This window comes from Gallinula chloropus (genome assembly GCF_964237585.1).
Source record: "Gallinula chloropus genome assembly, chromosome: 7".
Taxonomy (NCBI): Eukaryota; Metazoa; Chordata; class Aves; order Gruiformes; family Rallidae; genus Gallinula; species Gallinula chloropus.
In genome coordinates, this window is record NC_140092.1 from 27,393,001 (window position 1) to 27,412,146 (window position 19,146).

The following is a 19,146-nucleotide window of genomic DNA, read 5'->3' on the forward strand; positions in this document are numbered from 1 at the left end:
TTTGCAAAAAGTTATTTCTCTAGTAATGAAATGACTTTTTATGAAGAGTTTCTAACAGTCAAACTCACAGAAGTTACAGATGATTTTTTTGTTTCCAGGCAGCATATTGTTTCTGTGTAATCTAATGAAAACAACGTGGGCTCTAGAAAGCCAAATGTTTTCTGACCTTGAAAGAAACTAATGAATAGCTGTAAGGATATAAATATTAAAATAAATAAATAAATAAAACCATCAGAAGACATGTAATGAGCTTATGTTTTAAGTATTCAGAACCATTCTATGGTTTCGTATCTGTGGTGCACTCTGCTATCGATTTAATAGTCCTGGGTCTCAGTTTTTCTTTGCTAGTTTCTGCCTGTGATGATAAAAATATACAGCAACTTCAATGTCAGGATACTTTCTTTTTTAGGAACGTTTATCCTTGCTACATTCTTGTTCTTTCACTTATCCAGCTAAATAGTTTCAGATCGCTTTTTATCAAGTACTTGTCAAGCATTTGGTACAGAAGCATGTTTTTACCCTGCTGAGTTAATTAAGGTGACTGTAAACAAAAAGATGTACAATTCAAAGCCAAGCAGTGTTTCACACAAGGATGGAGGTGATAATAGCTTAATTCCTGCTTGATCTTTCCTGTCTTTGCCCTGGCTACTTCGGATTGACCTTGTCCGCAATCTGATGACCTCCCTATTGCACTCAGCCAGTTGGAAAGCTGCTCATGCCATAGCTGGCCCTGAGGGGCTATCTGGGAGACCACTGATCCATTGACCCATGTCAAGACCGGGTTTCACATCCCATCTACTGAGCTTCTGACGTATCTACATACTACACCCACTGTAGACAAAGCCAGTGGGTCAGTCTTGATTCTTCCTCCCCTCCCCAATTTCTCGCAGTTTGTGCTTGGAGTATGGAAGAGCATTCTTACACCAGGCACTTGCTATGAAATACCCTTCCTGAAGTGATTGCACATATTGATCTTTTCTTTAAAAAGCAAATAAGTTCCCTAATTTAGTGGCTCAGTTTTTCTATATCCATCAAATTGCCAAGTTTATTGGTTGTATTTAAGTCTTAAATATTGGTTGTATGTAAGTCACAAAAAAAAACCCCCAAAACCAACCACAAAACCCCACCCTTAAAATATATTTAGGACAGAAATATATATGTTATGCCTTAATAGGCGTTTTCTGTTAAGTGTTATGCCAGGACTCTGCAGACAGTATGTGAATAAGGTTCTAATCACATTACCTTGGATATGTTTACGTATATCCTAGTGCTTATTTATCAAAATCAATGACAACTGATGAAGTCAATGTTTTTTTTCCAAAACAGGGAAACATTCTGCTTATCTAGGAGAAAAATCCTTGTGATTTTGAGCGGAGTTTCGCTTCCTACTATATTGGGTTCAGTTCTGTTCTCCTTTCTGATTGAAAAATGTCTGTCTTTGGCCATTGCTATTACTTTGCTTTTCTTATAAGAGTTGGGAATTACAATTTTGTTGCATTTTTTCCTCAGGCTCTGCCAGCAGAAGGGCCAGGCCGGGCCTGTGGGGAGGTTAAATGCCACTTTCCAGTCCTGTTCAGCACAGGCATAGGCCACACTTCTTTAAAGCTGTGATGATCCTGACAAGGAATTTAACACATACACAGACCTTGTAACCATGTGAAATTCCTTCCTTTTATTCTTCCCACCTTTCCTCTGTGTGTGAGTGAAATTACACGTGATTCTTCCCTGTAATTACAGACTGGGCACATAATTCAGTTAGTGACCTTTCCAGGAAAGAAAAATACTGACTTGATTCAGCTTTGTGTGTGGTTTATTTTCTGAACATGTGATATAACTCCAGGTATTTTAGAATTTACAAAACAAGTATTTCTGGGAATTGAACAATCTTAGATAGTAGCCTAAACATAACATTCTTAGACCCTTTCTGTCAGAATAAGAATATAACTGGGGTTTACACCTTCATAATTAATGTACATGGCTCTACTTTCACCCAAACCTTAAACTGCCATTGGCACATTAGCACTTCAAAATGTGGATTGCATTAAAATGTGAAAGAAGCCGTTTTCCCCAACTTCTTGATGTGTCATTCCACTCAATACTATTTGTACCATGTGATGTTCATTAGTTTTATAAGTTCCTTTGTGCATAATACGCAATGAAAATCCCTGTTATGAGGAGTTTTTTGGTCTCATAGCCTGTTGTGTCTTAGTTCTTTGTCATGTTAAAAGCGTGATAGTGATTTATCATATCGAAAGGTTTAAATTTTAGAAAATATAAAAGAAGCTATTTCCTCCTTTTGGGGAGGGGAGGTGGGATATCTGTGGGAGGAATTTGTGTGTTCTCTTTGCCTGATGCCATTCTAATAATTATTTTTTTTTAACATGACAAAGTGCATCCTCTGTCAGAATTTATAACGTGGCATTGTTTTTCATTTATCTACAGGAATTGATTCCTGAATTCTATTACCTCCCAGAGATATTTGTCAACAGCAACAATTACAATCTGGGAGTGATGGATGATGGAACAGTTGTGTCTGATGTTGAACTTCCACCGTGGGCCAAAACCCCAGAAGAATTTGTTCGCATAAACAGACTGGTAAGATGGCTATCTCCTATTGTCTGTCAAGTAACATTTGTCTTCTTCTGAAATAGTTTGGATCTCTGCTTGCAATATATAGCTGTTTGTAATTTATTTAGGGCTATGGCTGAAATAATCTGAAGAAAATTGCAAATTTAGGAAGAAAAAAGGCATATAGTAGTGGTCATCCTTGAGAATTGCTCAAAACTTTTTGAGAGTGGTCTAAAAAAAGGAGGTCTTATCCCATTTGTATGTCAGCTCTTGTGCTAAAGAGCTAATAAAAATCATCTCTTTACAGAAGACTGGAAAAGGCTTCTTTAATCATAGAAATAATTGTCACTCTGATTAATAAAGTGTAATTTTAGGGTTTTTTTCATTTTAGTATCTATTTAACTGCAAAGATCAGTGAACATCTCAGGGAGAGAGTCTGCATTTTCAATCTCCTGCCACGTCTTCCATTTCTGCCATTACATTGATATTTTTGAAACCTTTTTTTTTTTTTTTTTCCGAAGAAAACAAATCTGAGTTTTCCTTTGCCTGCTAAATTTCCCAAACATGTATTACTGGTTTGGAAAATCCTGTTGTTAGCACTGCCTGTGCCTGTGCCGTCCAGGCAGTTTAATGAATTAGAGTAGCTGTTGTAGTATCATTGTTGGTGTTTCAGCACATTCTTAAAACTATCAAGTTAGGCTGTCTAAAATAAATAAATTAGAGAAGTTTTGGGTTTGTTTTTTTTAATAAATCTTGAAAAATGATGTTGTGGTTTTTGTGTGGTAGTCAGCTAACTGGGAAATGCTGAATTAAAGCATGGAAGCGCTCAAAAACTTTTCAGATCCCATGTTAAGACTTGGTAACGTCCTGATACACCCACGTTAGAAAATGGGAACTAAAAAAGTTCCACTGGCAGAACAATATTCACAAAATTGCAGAACAGTCACCTCAGAAGAAGTCTGTGACTTGTAAGTTATCAGAATGCTTTGCACTCGCTGGCGGTGTGATGCCGAGGCCTTCAGAAACGCTGCGTGGCCTCTGTTGCTGCCGGCAGTTGTGGGGTGCACCGTAATCATCGCTAATTGGGTTAGGTGAATGTAGCGGTTTGTGTCATATGGATGTGTGGGCAAATTTTACTCAAACGAAGTATGAAGTGCACTAACGTTTAGCAGGACTACTTGGCAAACCATAGTCAAACACAGCTTTTGATCTTGGAGTTGTGCTGATAGGGAATAGGTTAGAGAGTAGGCCCGACACCTTCCTGAGCTTGGCGTGCCTTGGTGGCTCAGGATAACTGGAGTAATGAAAAGCTGTGGTCTTAAGCAGACTTGTCAAAGGCAGCCTGTGGCCTCCATCTCTCATAACTGTGGTGTCTTAGCTTTTGCATAAAATACAGTTCTCATTCTGTTAATTATGGATCTGGCTTTCCCCACTGTGAAGTTATTCCCCGTCTCCCGCTTCCTCCTCTTCTAAGATTTTAGCTCTTAATTTTAGCCCACTCATTTCTGGCCTTGAGGCCAGATTTTTCTCACACTGTGCACTCTGACCTACCCTTCCTTCATCCTTCCATCATTTCCCAAAGCCTTTACTCTTAGTGTCTGCCTTTCTTGCAGCTCTCCGGTATCTCTCACTTGTGCTCTATCTCAGGGTGAAGCGCTTCATCAGCAGGAAATAGCTGCTTTTAGATTATTACTGTTAAAATCTTGGGCACAGAATGGAAAGTCCCTTTAAGGTCTTGTCTTAGTAATGACCTCATTCCCTATTCCAAATATATTTTTCTTTTTATGCACAATCTACAATAAACACATCTTTATTTTATTAAATCCTGATGAAAATCAGTTCGGGACACTGTAGAATGAGGGAAGTACTTGTTACATATCCAGAACTTTCATTTCAAGAAACAGTAATGGGAAAGCAGCAGTATGTTAACTTTTGTGTATTTGAATGCTGAAGATTAAAATTACTTTGTCCTTCCCTTAATTTCACTCAGCATTCCTTATGAAACTGAAACATCATATTTATTATCTAAATATAATTAATGTTTCCTTCTCATGTATTTTTCTCCCCACCCCCAGTAATTCTTCACTACTGATTGTGAATTTTGAAACTAGTTTAATCACAAAGACTTTGCTAGTAATCTGCTTGGCTTGGTAACCTCTGTGGTGGAAGTCCACCTTGCAGTACTACTTGTCAAACGCTGTAATGAGGGAACACACAAAACTTTCCATAAATCAGAGTTTTTCAAAACTAAGAACTTTTAGGGGAACACACAATTTTCACGTTTTGCATAGTTGGACAGAGTAGATTTTTTTTAAGGCTTAAGCTAATTATGAAAGTAAGAAATAATTTACCAAGTGTCTATACATTAAAGTGTGTCGCTTTTGGTGACACTGTAAGGCTCTGATGCTGTTGCTGTAATTCAGATATGGCATTTTGGTCAGTCTGGTAGCATGACATTGTCACTTCTGTGCCAGTGAATTGCGTTGACTGATTCTGTGTGACATGGTTTAACCTTACCATGGTGGCAGTGGCTCTGCCAGTGCTGGTATGGGTGATGCCCTCTGAAATCTGCTGTAAAACTGTAAAAAATTACATGCAAATATTAAATTGCTTTTTCCTGTTAATACTTAGTGGATTGGACACTATCAGCATCAAATCAGCATAATTTTATTTTTTAAGTGGAAAAGGTGTTTAGGAAGGATGCTTAAACCTCAGTTCCTCACAAGTGCTACCAAAAAAGTGTGATATGATGTGGTATGAGCTGATTCACTCAGCTAATATTTCCTTACTGCTTCCTGGCTCAGCCAAATAGTGATTACAGTATTTTAAGCGCTTGTTTTGTAAGCTATCACACGGAGATGTTTTTTACCTTTGCATTTCAGTTTACCTCTTTAAGTCCACAGATCTTACACAACGATTTGAGCTCATGAAATGCATACTACTTTGATCTGTGACCTTTTTGTGGTGCTAATCGGGTTCCTGATATCATTATACCTTGCTCATTAATCATATTTCCTGCAGCCCGTCAGCCAGCCAGACAGCCCCAGCCCCTGTTTGCAGCCTCGTGTTGGCAGGTTTCTACTTTTCCAGATTATTACAGTGTGATACTTTGGCTTCTCATAACCAGACCCACATCAAGCTGTGTGCTACAATTAAAGTCAGATGGTCCTCAGGTTGAACAGGGATATACTGTTGCAGCTGTCTGTCTTTCTGGAACAGACCCGCACGGATAACAGATGATATGTAGGACAGTGCATAATAACAGCTTGTACAGTACTGGGTCAATAGCAGGGGTTCAGAACATTAATTGACAGGCTGATAGCTGATTTAAAAGTGATTCCCAACCTATTTTTAATTCTATAAAGTGCGTGTTTTAATTGAAATAGATTGTTGCGTGTCCTCTGTGTTTGTTCTGAGAGGAAAAGCGGGATGGTGTATAATTAAAACTGGGTTTTGATTGATGGAATGTCACGATGAGCTAAATGATAGCATCAGGATGTCATTCCAGGCAATACAAAGAAGTGCAAAATTCATGTATTGCTTCTGCATATAGTTGGTACTTGTTCTGTAACTATATGCTTCTGCATATAGTTGGTATTTGTTTGTGATAGCATGATATTTTATAACAGCACAAATCAGTGTGGGATCAGGGGGAGGTTAGGATATTTTTCTCTGAGACAGTCTGCAGTTTGATGGGAAAGTTGCTGGCTTTTTACCATCCTGAAACCTTATTATATACCTCTAAAGCCCTGTATTGTATTTAGTGCTGTAGAATAGCTGCTAAGATAGCTGAAAAGATTTTTTACTTTGCACAGATGCAGTTGTATTGTTGTATAATTCCATCGTTTTATATATATATGTGTGTGGAATAAGAATTACAGTATTAGCTTAATGAAAGAAAAAGCCTGCAAACTTTTAAATAAGATAAAATAATAATTTCTTCCCCCAACAAAATAGAAAAATGCCAGATACAACATAGTGCTGCATCTTTATTTCAAAGTAGTGATATGTTTAGGGCATTAGTGTTTAAGCAAAGGGGAGAATGCTAACTTGATCTGATACCCAATAAAAAGGAAATACCCAATGATTTTGTTTCTCCCATGCTTCTGAGAGAAGAAGAAATATGAAGTATTCTGGTAAGTGTATAAAAACATAGACGTTCAGATGTTGTTTGAATACAGACATCTTAAAAACTACAGCAGTAGTTGTCAGGCACTAAATAGACATATCATTTGAAACTTAGATTTTTCTGGGGTCTTTTATGGGCTTCACAGTCTTATTTATGTTAGCTGCCCTCCTTTAGAATAGTTTTCTGGTTGAGAAATGTAAATTCACTTGTTGGAGTTAGTGATAATTGCACCATTAAAGCTAACAGAAATTATAAGTGCCGTTCTTATCATGCATGACAAAGTGGACATTTGCAAAGACCAGGGGCAACCCAAGGAAAAGTCCCATGCTTCCCAAGAGCTAAAAATCCCAGTAAGGCAGTTCTGTTTGTTGTAAATATTAACATGGTCTATTTTGTCCTGTCATTGAAGGCTGGATGTCTAAATAGGTAAGAATTAATTAAAAACTTATTAGTCTGATAATAACTACATTCACACAGCTTTGATGAGCCTCAGTTTTTTGAGAATTAGATGGCTACAGTGCTAATGAAGTTGTTGGGGTATGCCAAGACAGCTTTCCACAGCGTATTTCAATTTAAGTATTTTAGTGCTTTTTTGCAGGGTTAGTCTTTTAGTGGTTTATCTGTTTGTTTTAGTGCTGGGGAAAATGTAAGAGGGATTTGAAAAGTGATGAGATTACTGTGCTGGCTTGAAAATTTTGAAATCTGATTTTTAAATAATTGAAAATGTAGCGAATGGGAGCTGGGGCACTTTCTGAAACAAATGAAATACTTAATTACAGAAAGGTACTATACACAACACTTATACTGGCATGATAAGTAAAACAAAAAGGGTAGGGCAGCCATTCACCCTGTTGCATCATAGTGGAGAAAAATGAATCACCATTAAGATTCACCAGTTGGTAAGACAGCTCTAGAATGATAATTAGAGGATTATTATTATTATTGGTCGACATGGTGCATTATGTTTTAGTGGAGGCTGCTCCACCTTGTGCTAGAAAATGCTGAAGAAAACATTTCCTGGCAACTAACACACCAACAATACTCAGAACTGCAGCTTTTGCAAGTCTTCACTCTCTCCTATCCATGTTGCTGGTAATATCTTACTCATTAAATATGTTAAAACCATTAAAAGAGCAGGGAAAAAGCTAAAATGAAAACTTGGTTAACTAGCAATCTCAGAGTTGTTACCTGTGCAGCAGCTACTTTGAAATTCCAGTATAAGCAGGATTGGATGTAGTCTTAAAAAGCTAGAATGCAGCTTGGTCTGTGTTCACTGCGTGATGAAGATGCTTCTGGCCATCCGAGCTGATCTGAAAGGCTTACAGAATTTGAGTGTTGAATGAGGCTTACGGACTTTGAGGGAAAGAAAAGCATAGCTCTGTGAACTCTTCACTCAACTTGGGCTCTTCTACACGGTTCCGTTGATGCGTTAGATGTCTCTTCATCTAGAAGAGAGGTGATGGATCATGGTGAAAATGGAGAAGAGTTTGGATACCAGTTTGTTCCAACTATTCATAAATTATGTATGTGATGGAAGTGTTGCTTCCATTTGTATTTCTGATCTGTGGTGATTTTTCATGGCTTTCCTTTGGAAATTACAATCCAGATACAATATAAGACGTGTGCAATACCCTCTGAAAGAAGGGTATCACCTTTACAAGCATTTTAGGTTTTAGACAAAACACTTTTGTAAGTGTATAATATAAAAAACAGATTGGAAAGTAATCTGCAACTTTGCTTTTCCTTGCAAGTATTTGTATTCCTATGCTGTGTATATGTGTGTGTATAATGCATTTAAAACAGGTATAAGTTTAAATATAACTATTGACAATGCATCTTAAAACACTCTGCTGCAACATTTAATGTTGCTTTCAAGCTGTGGCTATGGAAAAAGGTTTGTGCAGGAGGCAAAGTTCCTTGTGTCAGGCAAAAGAAACATTTCTACTAGTAGAAGTGTCAGAAAATTAATTGTACAACCCAGAATGTTGTCAGGAATACTATTCTTCAGCAAAGCTGGGTCAGAAAAATCCAACCTGCTGGTGTATTGGACTTTGTGTATTTAAAAGTTTGATGCTGTGTAACACATAGTTAGTTTGTCCTCGTCTATAAAGACAAGACAGTCCTGGGAAGCACATGGACTGCATCACATAGGTACTTAACAGGCAGAGGAGCATGCAAAGTCTCTTCTAGAATTTAAGAAATGTAGGATGTAAATGTGTAAATGATTCCTTCTTTCCTCAAAAAGTGCTTCCATGACTGCAGTGGCTGGTTTCCCCTTTCAGTTTGTCCATGTGGAACACTGAAATTGGCTTAAACCTGTTTGGTTTGCACCTGAGCTAAGTGGTGTATTGGTATAACTGTGTTTCTGTGCCTCTTACACGCCTCTCCTACCAGCTCAGCCACACGTGTAACAAGTTCATCGTCTGTATTTGTCACAGTGGGATTTTTTTACTTCCTCAAAGTAAAGACTTTTGTTGTCTTTCACACAGAAATACTTGTGTGTGGGCTACTGGACAGTTGTAAGCTGCTAATTGAAACACTGGGTAATTGTAAGCAGTCATTTGATTTAATTTTCTCATGTATAGATCTGATTTTTAACGAAAAAAGGGAGGGGAATCCAACCTTCATTGCTTATTTTCAAGCATCTTATTCAGATCTCATCTGAATTTAAATCTAGAATAACATGGGTAATGCCAGCAGAACTGCACTGAGGTGGAATCAGTGCTAGAGAAAACCTAACTTGGGGGTGTTCTAGAGGAAAAATAAAAGGATCATTCAATATAAGACATTTCTGAAAAGTTGAGGAGAAATAATTCTAAAGGAATGTGATATATGGCCTGTTAGAAAAGATTCTGGAAATCTGTGAATAAAGAAAAGTAGACCTATTTTCTGTGTGTACAATTGACTCTATGTGTATAAGAATAACTTATTTTTATTGAAGTGCTGTCTAAGAAATATGACCAGAAATTCACATTTATTTACATCCAATTCTGTTAGAATGTTGGTTTAACTAATTTTCAGTAAGAATTTATATTGATTTAATTTGTAAAGGAGACTACTACACAAAGAAAGTCAACTGTATTCAAGGGAGGTAACAGAAAGTGAACTCAAGCCATGCTTTTGAACAGAGCTTGTTCTAAGGATGTGGAAAGCATTCAGTTTCGGTTTCATAACACATCAAAATATACTAATATTGGAAGATGGTGTTTAGCCTGGAGAAGAAGAGCCTTATTGCACTCCACAGCTACCTGAGGTTATCCTTCCCCTCTGCTCTGCCCTGGTCAGGCCCCACCTGGAGTGTTGTGTCCAGTTCTGGGCTCCCTGGTATAAAAAAGACAGAGATGTCCTGGAGAGAGTCCAGCAGAGGCTGCGAAGGGGATGAAGGGCCTGGAGCATCTCCCCTGCCAGGAAAGGCTGAGTGAGCTGGGGCTGTTCAGCCTGGAGAGAAGCAGCCTGAGAGGGAGCCCTGGGACAGGCTGCCCAGGGGGTGTGGAGTCTCCTTCTCTGGAGAGATTCCGGCCCCGTCTGGACGCCGCCCTGTGTGACCTGTCCTAGGGACCCTGCTTTGGCAGGGGGTTGGACCCCATGGGCTCTGGAGGTCCCTTCCAACCCCTATGATTCTGTGATTCCATGAAGGGAGGTTGTTGTGAGGTGGTTGTCTGTCTCTTCTCCCATGGAAAGAGCAATAGGATGAAAGGAAATGGCCTCAGGTTCTGGCAAGGGACATGGTTTAAATGTGTAGATGTGGCACTTGGGGACATGGTTAGTGGTGGACTTGGCAGCGTTACATTAAGGGTTGGACTCAGTCATCTTAATGGTCTTTTTGACCAAAATAATTCTGTGATACTCTGATGATATATACAATGGAATACATCAAAGATGTGCATCTGTGGCACAAAGACAGTACATAACAAAACCTTAAATGTTATGATGTAAAGAAACCTTTTTTTTTTTCCTTTTCAATGATAATAGTTACCTAGGTGCTGTGTTGTAATTTGTTTATCAAAAGCATCAATCTCACTTATGTCCAATCCAGATGTGTAAACAGGAAGGGAAAGCAGAGTTTGTAAAATCTATTCTTTCCATAATAATCCCTTCATTATGTCTTGCTTCAGTTTCTACCATCTCTTTAAACTCTGCACACAAGTTACTTTACTGAAATTGCAACGAAACTCTGGACTTCAAGGCTGTAAGCAGAGTGAAATTTTAAAAAAGCCCACACATGCTTACATTTAAATAATTTCTGAAAGTGTGATAGATGCCAGTCTTCCTGAATAAAGAAAACTTAATGGAATCATGGAATGTGATTTCCTGGGCAGCCTGTCTGTCTGCCTTTGCTATTACAGGGGGGAAAATATAAAGAAGCTGGTGTAAACGTTTGCCAGTCTTCATTATTCAAAAAAATCCAAGGTATTGAACAAATCTAGCATAAGTCTCTCATATTTAAAAAAAAAACCCAAACTCCACAATCTATCACACTTTTAAAATAGTTTCAATTACTTTATAACCATTATGACATGACACAGTTACCTGTAATTTATCTATCTTCGTGAAACTAAACAAGGTGAGCCGGAGAAAAAGTAAAAATAGTAAAAAATCAAATTAGAAAAGTAGCAAAAACAGTCAGGACGAATGTAGAAGTGTAAAAAGAAAGCAAAGCCTAAACTAAAACTATAAGATTCAAAAGAGTAACAAGAGATGCATTAATAGGTAACAGAATAGGGTAAGAAAAATAATCACAACCAAGATAAATAATAAAACACAGTCAGGAAAGATTATGGAAAGCCAAGTGATAGCACAGTTTAAGCATGTGCAGTTTAACAAAATAAAGGAAAACTAATGCAGGTGAATTCCCTTCTATTAAAAAACAATTAAAATATTGGAAACAATCTAGACCGTTAAATTTGCTTTCAGCTCTTTTGTGGTTTGATGTTGTAGAACCGGTGTTTGAAAGCGAGTCCATGGAGGACATTAAAGTTATTACTGTGTGAAATGAAGTGGGAAACAATTGTGCTGGAGCCATTGCCCCATTTAACAGGTGTTCACTAAATCTGTCTGTCTTCTGTTTGTCTGTTCTCCCAACGCTGAGCCCGGGTGCTCCATGTAAATGGCATTCTGAGGGATAATGTTGAAAATTTAGTAAGAATTTCGATTAACATGGAAAATTGCATCATGAGCTTGGGATAGGTAAGGGAAGGGAAAAAAAGTCTGAAAATTGTGATAGTTTCTTACTTAATTTACTAAGAGCTACAGGGTGTGATTAGAAGCTGCTTTACCAAGAAATACTGCAACTTGTTCTTGCTATAAGGTGAATAATGACTGTCAGGACTTCAATCCGACAGCGTACTGGTGAGAGACCTGGAAGGGTATGGTGGTGTTGCATTTGTTTCAGTGTTGTCTAAAGTTATTTATAGATCACATGTGAAAATATGCTGCTAGATTTGAATTTGATGAGTAGGGGGTTGGGGGTTTTTTTCCCTAAATATAGTATTTGTAATGTAGTCAGAACATGGAGAAGTTTCCATCCCGAGTGTTGGGAAAGAAAGTGGGATTTTTATAACATTTGGATGTGTGGAGCTGTGGAGAAATAAACTGAGAATTTGTGGTCTTCAGCTGAAGGAGGGGAGGGGTTGAGAAAACATGGCCATCTGTGCCCTACATGGAAGGATTCAAAAAAAGTCAGCTGAGACTTTGCTTTCAGTGCTTTTCCCTGGCAAGACTCCACTTTTTGAAAGCCTGGGATGAGGAACAGTAATGCTGCTGAAACCATCTGGGGTACAGAGAAAGCGTATGACGATGATACAGAGGTAGGAAAAACTCTTTTATGAAGAAAGTTTCTCCTTTCCAGGGGAGATGAGAAGAAGGAGCACAGTAAAAGCATTCAAAATAATGATTGGAAGTGAGAAATCATGTCAGGAAATGATGTTCTCTGCTCCGTAACGTAAGGGTGTAAAGGTTGCTTGTGAAATGAAACGTTAACATTTGCTACGAGGTGTATTTTTTTTTTTCAAAGATTGTGTAATTAGGCTGAGGAACATTAAGAGTAACAGTAGGAACCTGAAAGGGACTGTGGAAATTCATGGAAATAGAAAGAGACCTAGTTGCTTAGGCAGTAAAACCCAGTGATATGAAATATGAGATCTTGGCTTCACTGGTTCAGACAAGCACTAGAGGAACATAGGAGACCCAGTACCCCACCTCTTCTTGCACTAATAAACAGAAGTATCTTTATCTTGACCTTATCAAATTAATGATGCTTTAGAGCTATACAACAGATCTGGCTTTATAAAAAGGAAAACCTGAAGACCGAGTTCCAAAACATAGAGGACTTGGAGTGATGTAGCTAACTCACCTATCTTCTTCCTATCCCTCACCACATTTTCTCATCAATGTCTTTGTTCAGCAACAAATGTAGGAGAGGCTGTACTTGAAAATAGATCACTAAAATTAGAAAAAAACCCCCTTGTTTCTAACCTAGGTTATTATTTTAATGACTGATTAAGAACATTGCTCTACCAGTGGTGGCATTGACACAAATAATGGCACAGTTCCCTGCAAGTGCAAACATTTCAGAGCAGAAATGGAAACTATTTTCTCTGTAGAAGTTGGTATCTCATTAAACTGCAGTCAATAGCGTAGACTTGTAGAGCTAGAGAAGTTCTAGTTAGCTGTGCTTCTGATACTGGTCAGCGTGCTCTGCAGGGGGTATCCTACAGCTGCTGGAGGAAGTGTAGTGTCAGGCTTGTGAGGATTATGCAGTTTTGCAAAAGCCGTGGGTGGAAACGGAGGGAAAAAGTTGCTGCACCCCAGCCCATCTGCTCAGCATCAACCTCCTGCTAGATGTTCCCTCACATCTGCCAGTTGTTACCCTTTAATGGGAAGTTCAGGTGTAGCCCTTTTGGTTTAAGGAGAGGCCCATCAGTCAAGCAGGGAATGTATTTAGCAAAACAAATGCAGGCCTTTGACAATCAAAGTCATGCTCACCTGAGTAATAAATGTACTGGGCAATTGGTTCCTTCAGTCAGATGATTGGTCTACCCTTAAATAATTAAGGACTGGGAATTCCTTTTCCAGTTTTCCTTTTTGAAGCAATTCATGAAAACCCAGCACTCCTGGGTTGTAATTTTTACTCTCAGTCTTTATTAGTTAAGATGGTGCACATGCTAGATGTAATGTGCCCCTTTAAGTAGTTATTTGCTGACCTGTTGAACTGAGGTATACAGTCTATTACAGGACCAAATCCAATAGGAGACAATTTTTAGTTTTATAGAATCACATCATGCTTTGGGTTGGAAGGGACCTCAAAGCCCCTCTAGCTCCAACTCCCTGCCGTGGGCAGGGACACCCTCCACCAGCCTGGGTTGCCTAAAGCCCCATCCAACCTGGCCTTGAGCCCTGCCAGGGATCAAGGGGCAGCCCCAGCTTCTCTGGGCACCCTGTTCCAGAGCCTCCCAACCCTCACAGAGAATAATTTCTTCCATATATCTGATCTAATCCCCTCCTTCAGCTTAAACCCATTACCCTTTCTCTTGTCACTTCATGCTCTTGTAAGCAGCCCCTCTCCATCTTTTCTTCAAGTACTGGAAGGCTACTCTAAGGTCTCCCTGGAGCCTTATCCATGCAGAACAACCCCAACTCTCTCAGCCTGTTCTCACAGGAGAGGTTCTCCAGCCCTCTGATCGCCTTTGTAGCTCTCTAATCATTTTGGTGGTGCTTTCCTTATCCCATTCTCTAGTAGCTACAAACACTGTGCACTCTGCAGTTTAAACCAACACATTTGTGTACTTTTGGCATGCCACAGTTCCCTCTGAGGTAGAATTTCTCATGCTTGTGCTCACCTGACCCTAACCAGGTTAATTTAACTGGTTGAAAATGTTGTAACTGTGGTAGGCTTACTTCAGTTTGGCTTAAATATGTTAGGGAGTCCTCACTGGCCTGTGGTGTCTGTAGCAGGTCGGAGGCACAGCAGCTTTGGCAGAGCAGAGCTTTGATGAGCAACCAAGGGCACGTTTATCTTCCATTAATGTAGCTGCTTTGTAGCAGGATATTGGATGGTATCTCTATGGAAAGATAAGGTTTAGGTAACTCACAGCTCTAGAACCAACCTTGCCTGGCTTATTTATTTTTGGAAGTAATTTTCTTCTCTCCATCTTAAATACTGAAGTTTCAAAATGAATCTCCCAACATATTAATTATACAAAATCCATCTATACCTCAGCATTATTTTTTTCTTATTATTCTGAATTTTATTTCCTCTCTGGCTTTTATTTACATAGTCAAATATTATTCGATTTACAACAGCTTGTAAAGCAAGATTAAAGATATTATTAATAGCAAGAATAATTGATGTTTAAATAGGTCATAAACAGAGAAAATTCTGCATAGATGAAGGGCCATAATATATATACTCTCATGAGGTTCTTTGTGTTTGTCCTTGTCCAAATGGGTAGGATTTCTCTAAGCCCCAGTTTAGAAGAAATTTCTTGGATCTGATCCAAGCTAGTTGTTAGTGAGAGTTGAACTGGGCTCATAAAAACATGAAAGGTTCAGAAGCATGGAAGTAGTTTAGAGGAAGTTGATTAAAAATATTAGGAAATTCAAGTGGGTTTGGTTTTACAATGTGTAGAATGAAAGTAATGTTGGATGTTTCATTTATAATGTCTTTATTTTTAATTAATAAAAATAAACCATTCCTTATTGTTTTTAGGGAAAAAAAAAAAACAAAAACAACCCAACCCACAAACCACCCAACAAAGCAAAACTTGTGTAATTGTTTTTGGGATGTTCCAAAGAATATACCTAAAGTAGTGCAAAGTACCCTGTTTTGGAAAATCTCTGCAGCAAATATTACAAGTGTAGAGCAGAAGAGTCCTTAAGGGCAGTGAAGCCTCCTAATCGCTACTGACATTATCTCTTGCCATCTGCTTTCTGAGGCAGAATAAGAACTTTGTAATGAGGATTAGGAATGGAAGATGGTGCGAGCATGCTCCAAGAGTTGTTGGAGTGTCCTCTGCTTTCATAATTAATCACAGACTAGCTGATTGAGTAATTGGGCTTTATTGTATTTTGCCTAAAGTAATACAAATAAGCGAATGATTAGTTTTTGCTGCATATTCTGATAAGGCTATTTTATTTACAGTCAGTTAATTTATTAAACCTTCCTTTAAGATACCAAAAGCCCACAAACTAGCCATACTGCAGTGGACCTGGATGTCCACACCGGCAATATCCTCCCTGCAGACTGATGTAGGCACAGCATACACCAGAATTCAGCTCTGATTCAGATCCATTCCAAAGCTGCATGCAAGCAAAACTCCCATCCAAAGCTTTTTAAAAACCTTGTTTTACTGGTAATGTGGGCAGATCCAAGCCTTTCTCAGAGTTTTAGCAGATTATGGATCCTCTCTGGCTTTACGTGTGTTTGTTGAACTTTCTCCCTGTTGCAATTTGCCCCACATGCATTAGTGGTTTAGAATAAATTTAGAGGAGAGCGATATTCAGATTAATTCTTTTGGATTTGGATGTTTCTCACCCAAATATAGCCAGAAGTTCATGCTTTCTTGGTGTAACCACAGGTGGCCACTTCATGGAGAATTTCGCTTTGAGATTCCTCCCATGGGACACGTTATGTAACCTGATGATGACCCACAATGATTATGGCCCAAGGTGCAAGTAGTGTGCTGATTTCTGTTGATCTGGCCACTGCTTTGGTATTGTGGGCATGAGCTGGGCTGTTCCCTAGAAATGAGTAAATTCCATGTACTCAGGGGTCAGTTTTATTTTTGGTTAGATCAACACAGTCATGTTAGCTCAGCTGTATATTCAGTACTGTAAATCCTGCTGATTTTGATTCAATTTATACACCTTTCTGCTGCAGCATATATAGATGTTGTCCTCAGTTTGGTTGATGTGGTGATGGGCAGGTGTGTGGGAGGATCAGACAAAACTGCCTGGCAAGCTGGGTCTTGCCGTGGTCTGCAAGATGGCCATCTCTGCTACATGTCAGCCTTCTCATTTCCCTCACAAGAGTAGCTCCCAGTGTAGGAGGAAGGTAAGGAATGTATTCCATTGCTATTCCCTAAAGGGAGGCATGGGGTTTCGTAGAGATGGAGGCTTCTTTCTTAATCATGCATCTTTGACCAAAAGATTCCCCTTTTTCCTGCTCCTTTTATCATGAGGTTTAGGATGTTAGAGAAGCAAGAGAGGAAAAAATGCAACTTAGGCAGTCTCCAGAATTTATGTTTGCCAGGGGCCAGTAATGAACATCAATGAAATACTACATATTTCAAATGATATTTCAAATGATAATATATCCAGAAATATATCCGAAAATTACTTTCTGCAGAGAGGTTAGAGAAGGTGGTGGGACGTGGATAGTAGCAGAGGAGCTTAGTGACAGAAAGCTGCCATACAGGCAGAGAAATTTTCACGGGAACTAATGAGAAACTACCCTCAGTCATCCATGGAGCGGACAGAGTTGGTCAGTTCTTCTGGAGCTTTAATGTTGCTGTCGGTAAATACAAAAAGGACAGGGACACAGGAGGGATGGATACATATAAGCTTTAAAGTCTCCAGTGGTTACATGGAGATCCTAATTCAGGAACCTAAAATGAAATCTATTTGGTGTCTTGCTGAAATCTTTGGTTCGTTTATGAGGTATGAACTTGGTAGCGATAACTGGTCTCAGCTAGGAGAGTAACACAACTCCTTCAGCCTCCACAAAGGACTCGTTCCTTTTAAAAAACTTCTTTAAAAAAATATTGCAATTGTAACAAATAACTGTGGGAAATTTAGATGCTACTATTAATTTTAACAAGTATGTGTTGGACATAAAATGTGTCATGATGGGATGGATTTTACCATCGGATTTTATTCTCAATGGAAAAAGCTTTCTGTAATCTTACCAACAGAATGACTGTTGAGCCTTTTGCATGTTCTACATAATGTGAAAATGCCAGAAGTTATAAACATATAGTCTTATATGGTAGGTTGTTTTTTTTTTTAAAAAAAGAAAGCCACCCTGACAAAATACAGACCTTAATTTATGGACCCCAAGTAATTTGATTATACTATTGGATACCTTCTGAGTGCGTTTACTAGTAAGATGACTGTACCCTCTTTTTTCATTGTCCTTTAAAATTCTGTTTTGGCTTTGAAATGCTAGGATGTGTGAAATTAAAATCCTTATTTTCAGAAGATGGTTGTATTTCTACAACACTTGAATATAAGATTGTAGCAGACTTCATTAACAGAAAAGGTGACTGAAAGACACAACGTTTTTAATATGGTGGTTGGGAACAGAACTGCCCCTTTCACTTATCTGATCACTTCATGCATGTTAGCTTTCTATCTTTCAGGCAGTGGGGTGTAAGCAAATTTCAGGAATTTTTAATGTTCTTGGAGTAGGCTGTACATTTGTGACCCAAGGATTAGTAGATAGAGGGTAATACCTCTTAATTTGGGGTCATGAATGCTTAGCGGTCATGTGCTGACCTTACAGTCATTACATGTCTGAATTCACATCGTTCAGTTGTTTGCTTTGGTAGCTGAGGGGCCTTTCCACAAAGCCAGCAATAGGAAGAAGTTCAGAAAGTGTGTTTTGGTTCTGAATTCTTTTGGAACTGTGATTCTACACCACCTACTGCTTTGTGGGCTTTAATGAGTTCAGAAATGGGCTGCAGAGTGTGGAGAGACATGTCTGTGCACTGCTGTACAACTAAAGGAGTGTGCTTTTCTCTCTCTGTAGGGTTTGAGGAATAAGTTCATGACTTAAATTCTTGGAAAAACAAAACCAAAACTATACCTGTACTCCATGGATCCATTTCCTTTAGCTTATGCATTAACACATAACTTTTAACTAAATGCTCTTATCTTTCTGCTGGGCTGTATTCAGTCGACAGGATGAGCAGGACTTGTGGAATAAGTTACTCTACTTTTTTTCTCCATTCTGTGACATTTATATAGCTTTAAACCCTAATTATTGTGCACTGTTTGAACCCTGTTCTGAAAACAACATCCTGCACAGCCTTTTCTTTAATCTTCACTCTGCAGTGTCTGAATCATCCATGGACATTAATAAATTTACCTTTACATGACCTTCATGTGATGAGGAAATTGTATTACTCCTATTTTATAAATGCAGAGGAGGCTAAAGATAATGACCTATCATCCCTACTAATTGCTGGTGTCTATTTTGAGAGAGTTAAAAGGTGACACTTTTCAGAGTATTAAGCATTCTTTAAATTCTGAAAGAAAAGACAAAATGTTATTTTTAATTTGGGTCAGTTCTCATTTCCTTTGCCATTTAGCCAAACAAGTCATGTTTGTACAATTAGGGTATGAGGAATACACAGTTAGAAATAGGGTGACGATACAGAAACTGTTCAAGCTGGTATTGAAGCTGAAACCTCAAAGAATCTTAACCCTGGCCATGAAATATGGCAATATTA

The 19,146-nt window shown here is 38.6% G+C and overlaps 1 protein-coding gene across 3 annotated transcripts in view; it reads left to right on the plus strand.

Annotated features, from left to right (window-relative positions):
* Nucleotides 1–19,146, plus strand: part of LRBA (LPS responsive beige-like anchor protein) — a gene marked incomplete at its 5' end in the record, with an annotated part of 423,662 nt that overhangs the window by 320,375 nt on the left and 84,141 nt on the right. For all 3 annotated transcript variants that reach the window (XM_084266649.1, XM_084266650.1, XM_084266651.1), the window contains one exon: nt 2,443–2,595. In XM_084266649.1, the coding sequence (XP_084122775.1) occupies nt 2,443–2,595 (153 nt within the window). The remainder of the gene's footprint in view (nt 1–2,442; nt 2,596–19,146) is intronic.